Source organism: Alnus glutinosa, chromosome 2 (assembly GCF_958979055.1).
Source record: "Alnus glutinosa chromosome 2, dhAlnGlut1.1, whole genome shotgun sequence".
In the NCBI taxonomy this organism is placed as follows: Eukaryota; Viridiplantae; Streptophyta; class Magnoliopsida; order Fagales; family Betulaceae; genus Alnus; species Alnus glutinosa.
Window position 1 is genome coordinate 5,570,837 of NC_084887.1, and position 7,315 is coordinate 5,578,151.

Here is a 7,315-nt window from a genome sequence, read left to right on the forward strand (position 1 = left end):
AAAAAAGAAAAAGAAAAAGAAATTACAATCATCACAAAATACAGTTACTGTTGAGAAGTTTCAAGTAAAGGAAGATATTCAAATCTTACATGTAGGTTACTTCACAATGACTAGAACAAAATGGCACACAAAATTACAATCATTACCAAATACAGTTACCATAGAGAAGTTCCAAGTAAAGCAATATATACCGGGAGAAAAGTTTCATTTGGGTGAATGGCAAATACAACCTTCTTATTTATATAATCCAATATTTTTTCCACTAGAACCTTTTCAAGTCTAGTAAAGGACAGAAACTTGCATTGGTATCAAGGATTATCATGTGTCCGGTCTTGTAGAAGAACTAGTTGTGCTATAAAGGCCTGTGCCTGGAAAAAAAGATGGCCGTTTTGGGGTTGGGATTGTTACAGTTTCACTGTCAAGCATGGTAACAACAGTTGACATGGTGGGCGGTCATTTGGATCTTCTTGTACGCATATGAGTCCAATGTTTACGCACTTCTCGAACTGATATGCATTGCAAACTTCACGTAGAGTTTGGTCCATTAAATCCAACACCTTGTTTTCTAACCACAACTCCATGCCCGAGACAATCTTAAAACTAGAATTGTAATCAAGTATAAAATGACCAAAGAAATTAATGACTACAAAAAAGTAAACACACTTACATAACCTATAACGCTCAAGACTAGATTTGACTCATAATTCTTTTTTCCACTTATAATCTCAAGTAGAACTACACCAAATTGAAATCATCGGTTTTAACTGACAAAAGTCCATTTAATGCATACTCCGGAGACATATAGCCACTACATAAAAATGTTTATTAGTGGATAAGTTAGGCACTTGTATATTTTTTTTTTTTTGTCTAAATAGAGTTAGGATTGATTCAGCTTTCACAATTACACTGTATGGTGTCTATAATAAACTTACTAAGTTTCTGCTAGTCTAGTTGTGTTTGTCCCAATTTCTTTGCCTTCAATCATCATTGCCAAGACAAAGTCAGATATTTTGGGGTTCATCTCATCATCTAAAAGAATGTTGCTAGTTTTTAGATCTCTATGGATGATCCTCAATCTGGAGTCATGATGAAGATAAAAAAGCCCACGAGCTATTCCCAAAATTATTTTGAAACGCATATCCCAATCCAAACACATGCTTAGCTTTTGATCTTGCAAGGTTTCCATTTGTCATTCAAGAGAATAATTTTAGCAGTAAACAAGATATATATAGTCTATCAAATATACAAGAGATTAGGAATTCAGTTTAGATGCCAACCAAATATAAATGAGTCTAAGCTTTTGTTAAGCATGTACTCATAGAGTAAAATCTTTTTTTTTTTTTTTTGTAAGTAATAAACGAAATAGCATTAAAAAAACGTAAAGGCGACCCTAAGCATACATGAAGTATATAAGAAGGACACCAAAACAAAAGAAAAACAGAAAACAAAGGAAGAACACCCGAAAAACCCAAAAAATTGAAGATAAGCTACATTAAACCCCCAACTTCTTGCCTTTAACCCGGCTAGAGTCCCCACCCCTAGCATTGAAATTGATCGAGCATTCTAGATTCTTGACCTCCATTTTTCCTTTTTTTTTTTAGAGGCAGAAATAGATTCCTGCCCCTCATCAACCAAAATCAAAAAATCCAGAAAGTCCTCCTCCAACCCCTTGAAAGAAATCCCCATCGTGCTAAAACATGACTTAGCAACTTCCACAGCCCTGGGGTAAACAACAAACCCTTCCTCCGGACCAACCCCCTTCGAAGATTCACCCGCCTCGAAGACGACTGCTGTTCTCACCAAGACATACCAGGAAAAAATTGGGGACACCCAAACACGAGGAGAATGGCTTTGTCCTCGGAGGAAACAAAACCCATTAAAAAGGGGGAATGGCAGCCGAAACCCCGGGAGGACTTCCAAACTTTCCAAAAAGGAACCCCACCAACAAGCCTCACCAGGGTAAGGGCATTCGAAAGAATCACTGTCTGCCGATGGAGAATCCCTGAACAGACACCAGAAGAAACAAGGCTTGCTGAAGGAGAAACCCCTACGAAGACCTGCCCAAACCCTGCATGCCCTACACCACCAGACGATGCTCCAAACTTATCAAACTGAGGGTCCCCATCAACCGACCTCACCAAGGCAGTGGCAGCCGACGGAAGAACCACTGCCTGCCGATGGAGGAGCCCTGAACCGGAAGAGCTAAAGTCCACAAAAAGACCTCGCCCTAGTTAGAAGATCACTCAGAGGCACTGGAGGCAGCAACTTCGGAGTCGAATGGGGGGGAAAAATGAAGGCCTGCTTGACGGACTTAACCATTGGATTGAGCTGCAAATATCTAGACCCACCCCCGGAAGTTGACACCACCCCAGAATCTGCCGCCGTTGTCATCTCCGGCCGAAGAGCACTCCCGTGGACCTCCGACGGACGTTGAATGCATCTCGAACCCGAGACCCGGCCAGAAACCGCATCAAAACCCAAAGACGACTCAGGGCCCGAAACAACCGCCACCTTGGCATTGGGCTTAAGCACTTTTGCCCCAGCCCGAAATCGAAACCCTTTGAAAACATAATTAACCCTCTTAAGTGCCCAGCCCGCCACAAAGAACACCCTTCGTTTAAGTCCAAACAAAGACTTAAAGCCCAAACTTTTCGAAAACCCACAAGCCCAAGCCAACGCCTTGGATAAGCGACCAAGAAACTCAAAAACCTTCCCGAACACTCCAAACACACCATCCCCTTGCAGTGAAACGTCACCCTCAACAGCAGCATCCTTGGACATGCCAGCCGGACTCCCGATGCAACCTTGAGAACTACTAAGATCATCAACACGATAGTCTTTACCCAAGGGACCAACCGCTTGTTCCTCCAACTCGCACCAATCCGGCAAAGGCCTTACGTCTACAACCTTTGACGCAGCCCTAGAACCTAAGTTTTGACCCGGAGGCCAGTATCCCAAAGCAGAGACGGTAGCCGCCAAACTCACCACCTCCGCGAACGTCGGAGGTCTTGTTCCTTTCCCCACCTTAAATCCTGTTGGAGGACCACCATAAGACGAGACCCGAACCGTGGCTCCAAGAAAAGCCAGAACTTTGCTCAGCTCCCCAGAAACATGGCTCCACCCTCGCTCGTATCGACCTTCAGGAAAGAGAATCGACCCTTTCCGGCCGCCTACATCGTAAACCGCTACCTCCAAGAACCGGCTAGACCTGTTCTCTCTTCTCCGAGTGATGGTTGCCTTAGACCCTTCCCTAAAGGATTTGACGAAATCCTCGAGCCCAGGATTACCCAAAGCTTCTTCCACCCTCGACAGCAACCAAGCAGTGCAACTCAACCCCAAAACAGCAAACCCTGAAAGCCCTTTCCTCTGTTCCTCCACCCGAAGCTTAGCAGACCCTTTTTCCATCGAAAAGCGGAAGGACTTCGCCTCCACAAAGAACCGGCTCTCCATCCAACCGTAAACAGCACCCCTACAGGGAGCGCATCCCTTACAATAGAATGCTAAAAGAAATCCACCAACTGAGAACCTCCAAGGGACAAGAGAGAGTGAACTCCTAGCGGGATGCGCCTACACGTGCCACCGCTGGGGTAAGCTGGACCGAAAGAAAAAGAGAGAGGCGAGTAAAATCTTTTCATATCCTTTTGCACAATATCCCTGAAGTCAAACAAGATTTCTATGTTGAAGTTTTCCAATCGACACCACCTCATTTTTAAATTCATGTAAGCCTTATCCTGAGACACATGAGAGCCTCTTTACCACAATTTCTTGTCCTCCTGGAAATGTGCCCTGAGACACTTTACTCGCAACGTTATCACTCACAATAAACTAGTTTACATGAACACTAACTCCAATTAATGTTGTTGAAATCACCTTGTAAACAAGCCCATAGCCCCCCTCTCCAAGCTTGTTTGCATATTAGAAGTTATCTGTAGATGCTAGAATGCTTTCCAAATCAAACATGGGTACATCTATGCCTTTCTCATCTTCTTCTGTGAACTCACCCGAACCCATCAAGTCTTTGACATGTTTTTCACTATCTAATGTGCGAAGTACTCGATTTCTTTCATCACTTCTTCTGTTTTCTGAGTTTAGAAGACAACTAGATATATCAGTTACACTAACATGATAATTAATTACATGAAAGAGCTAATAAATGGCTTTATTTTGAGTCAAATGGAAATGCTACAGATTGTGCACTGTAGAGTGCATTTCGTAAAGTAGTTACCTTGTCTCTTGGCCATCTTTCGTCTCCACATATATATACAAAGAATTGCACTTGCGAGGAGAAACACTACTATTAGAGGTATCATAACAATCAGAGTCAAAGGCATCTTTCCTTTTGATTGCTCTTCTGAAGGCTGAGGATAATCACCTTCTACAAGCTCTGATGGAAAAATCAAAGTGATCATAAGTCAAATTTCTCAAATATACTGTTTAGATTCATTATCGCAATTACAGTGTCTATTGTTAGTACAAGGTAAGCATGATACAAGGTAACCTTGCAATAAGCTAAAGAGGATTTGAAAGTTCTACCAAAAACCTCCAAATTTCTAACGTACAATTAGAAGTGATTATTCATGCATAAAGGAAAATAAAACTTTTAGAAAGCTGCACAAATCCTCAGTTGAACAGGGTAAATTTTTCTTAATATTGATGAAATGTAATGGAGAAAGAGGTCCGGGGTTTGATTATCACAACTAATTAAAAAAAAAAATAGTAGGACAGGATCCTCCTCCTTCGCTAATAGAGCAATCTTAATTTGCCAGAGGCACATGAAACAACATCCTAACCTTTAGTGCAGTTTAAATTTTGGCCATCCCATAGGAATTTTCCAGTGCAAAGACACCTCTTTCCGTCTCTTGTTACATTGCAAGTTGAATTTGTCCATTCCATGCATTCTCTGCAATAATTACAGCTTAGCTTGTGCGGGGTCTCCCAACTAATCTTTACTTCAGCTTCAACGCCAGAACTAAATTTGCCAGAATCAATGAAAAGCCACGTGCCCTCAATAAATGGCAACGAATCATTGAGAAGCTGAGTTCCTCTTGAATTTCTATCATATCCTACATGTTTGACTTGGATGACAAATGTTCGTTTACTTGGATCGATATTGGCTACTCGATAGGTGCCACTGGGAGCCTTGAAGCTAACCTGGCTTGTGGAACTGTTGCAATCAAAACTGAAGTACATGTGGTCGCCGCAATTTGGTCCAGTGCTCAGTGGATAGGGGATCAAGTTTTTGCCCCAAGGCTCACAATTCCTAACAGTTGATTCTGCAAAGGTATATAAAATTTGGAATAGTAATTATAACAAGCTACTTGACATACCCTGGCAGCCCACGGGTGACAAGTGATCATGTACAGACAAGGTTATTTTTTCAAATTGTCTAACAAAATTAAACATAACTATTTAATGTCATCGTCAAGCATAGAAAGAATATGATTTTAAAAATCCGTATCAGCAGAGGTGGTTTCTCACTTCCCTTTTTACTATCGATGATAATTTTTTTAATTTAGCCATTGAATTAATCCTAGCATATTCCAAGGTGTAGAAGGAGTACCTATAACAGGTTTTGCCACGCAGACAGAGAGGTTACGACTACCGTTTATGTACTCCTCTTGAGGATTACTTAGATTCTCAGTGCAAATCCAGCAGATGTCGGTCAATGGCTGAAATGAATAAGCTTGGCACAGGCTGGAGTTAAGGCACTGCTTTCTGCATTCTGTTTCATTGTTTGCATCGAAGATATTAGAGTCTGGGTTGTTCACTTTCATCATCTTTAAGCTCAAGAACATGTCGCTGATGTCGGATGATGTCGAATTTCTGGTGCACCCATCCAAAAAATCTTTATGTACTCCCCTTGAAGATTACTAAGATTCTTAGTCCAAATCCAGCAGATGTCAGTCAATGGCTGAAATGAATAACCTTGGCACAGGCTAGAGTTAAGGCACTGCTTTCTGCATTCTGTTTCATTGTTTGCATCAAAGATATTAGAGTCTGGGTTGTTCACTTTCATCATATTTAAGCTCAAGAACATGTCGCTGATGTCGGATGATGTCGAATTTCTGGTGCACCCATCAAAAAAAAATCTCCAGAATTCCATTTCCCTGGGTTAGTAGGCTGGAACCCGGGCAAACATTTGCATACCACCCAATTGTTAACATTACAGCTGCCGAATTTCCCACAAGCATTGTAAATGCTACATTTGTCTTTCGGCGCCCACCATTCCAAAGACCAATTTCTGTTGTCCACATCCCACTTCAAATACTGTAATTCCCCCGTATGATTCATTACTAACCTTTTGTAACTATCAGCCTACGGCAAACACCTGCTATAGTACTTGCCGGGCTTCGCACATGGCCGGTTGCTGAAATTTGATAACAATTTGGCTACTTCAAAATGCTCGTGCATTTCATCAAAGCTCAAGAAGTTGCCTGGCGTCCAACTTCTCCAATAATCGAGTAGTCCTGGCCTTTTTGAGATAATGTAGTGGCCTGATTCTTCTTTGTATTACTTAAATGTGAACGCCCCCCCGCCTGTCCATGAAGTCAACGTCAGGCTTTCGAGAGCTGGAGGGAAACTGAAACAGAGGGAGAGACGGGGAGAGTCAGGGAATCGAGAGATCGAGAGATCGAGAGATCGGTAGAGAAAGAGGCCGATCAAGTGGAAGATCCAGAGAACCCAAGAAGACCTCACGAACCCGAGAGAATCTGAGAGCTAGAGGGAGATCCGACCGTCTGGAGGTCCGATTTTCCAGTGGGTCGACGACGGCAGAAACAGAGTACGTGAAACAGAGAGGTCGATCTGAGAGAGACCCGTGAGATCCAAAGACCGATTGGAGGCCCAATCCTCTGCGAATCGTTGGTGGATGGTGCTGTGTCGACGCCGGTGGCCTGAGACGCGATTCCCAGTGGGTTTTATAAGCTGACTTCCAGCGATTCAACCTGTGACCGATCGTAGCTCATCTTCCAGGAACTTCTATGTGATTGAACGAGAATCCTCTGGGTAAGTGATTCTTATAATTTATTTAGTTTACCAGATGAGTCTTGATGCTGAGTTTTTCGATGCTGATCATCCGATATTTTGGTTGTGTATTCTGGAATTTGGATTTCCCCTCTATTGGCCGAATATTGTCGTGTTTTGTGGGTTTAGCCGATTGATCGTGTGTGTGTGCAGTGTTTTGGCTGGATGGACATGTGTAAAGTGTTTCGGGTGTACTTATAATGCTTGGCCATTTGATGTTTAGCCATATATCATGTATAGACTGATTGCTTGTGATGTTTATATGATTGGATTTCTTTAATTAAACTCATGC

At 42.3% G+C, this 7,315-nt stretch overlaps 1 protein-coding gene across 1 annotated transcript; it reads right to left on the bottom strand.

Annotated features, from left to right (window-relative positions):
- Positions 1-752: 752 nt before the first annotated feature.
- LOC133860224 (uncharacterized) lies at positions 753-6,254 on the bottom strand. Its single transcript, XM_062295867.1, has 6 exons — positions 6,148-6,254; positions 5,561-5,859; positions 4,791-5,273; positions 4,226-4,384; positions 3,871-4,082; positions 753-808 (listed from the first exon to the last, which is right to left on the bottom strand). The coding sequence occupies exons 1-5, from the start codon at positions 6,252-6,254 to the stop codon at positions 3,916-3,918; spliced, it is 1,215 nt and encodes a 404-aa protein (XP_062151851.1). The 3' UTR covers positions 753-808; positions 3,871-3,915.
- Positions 6,255-7,315: the final 1,061 nt, after the last annotated feature.

What these genes read in the sequence shown, in the direction of transcription:
- LOC133860224 (XM_062295867.1), bottom strand. Translation starts at nt 6,254, where the DNA reads ATGTGGACAACAGAAATTGGTCTTTGGAATGGTGGGCGCCGAAAGACA. An exon ending in GTAATGTTAACAATTGGGTG is followed by an intron (nt 5,860 to 6,147) that starts GTATGCAAATGT and finishes GTAATCTTCAAG; the next exon opens with GGGAGTACATAAAGATTTTT. An exon ending in CGTGGCAAAACCTGTTATAG is followed by an intron (nt 5,274 to 5,560) that starts GTACTCCTTCTA and finishes ATACCTTTGCAG; the next exon opens with AATCAACTGTTAGGAATTGT.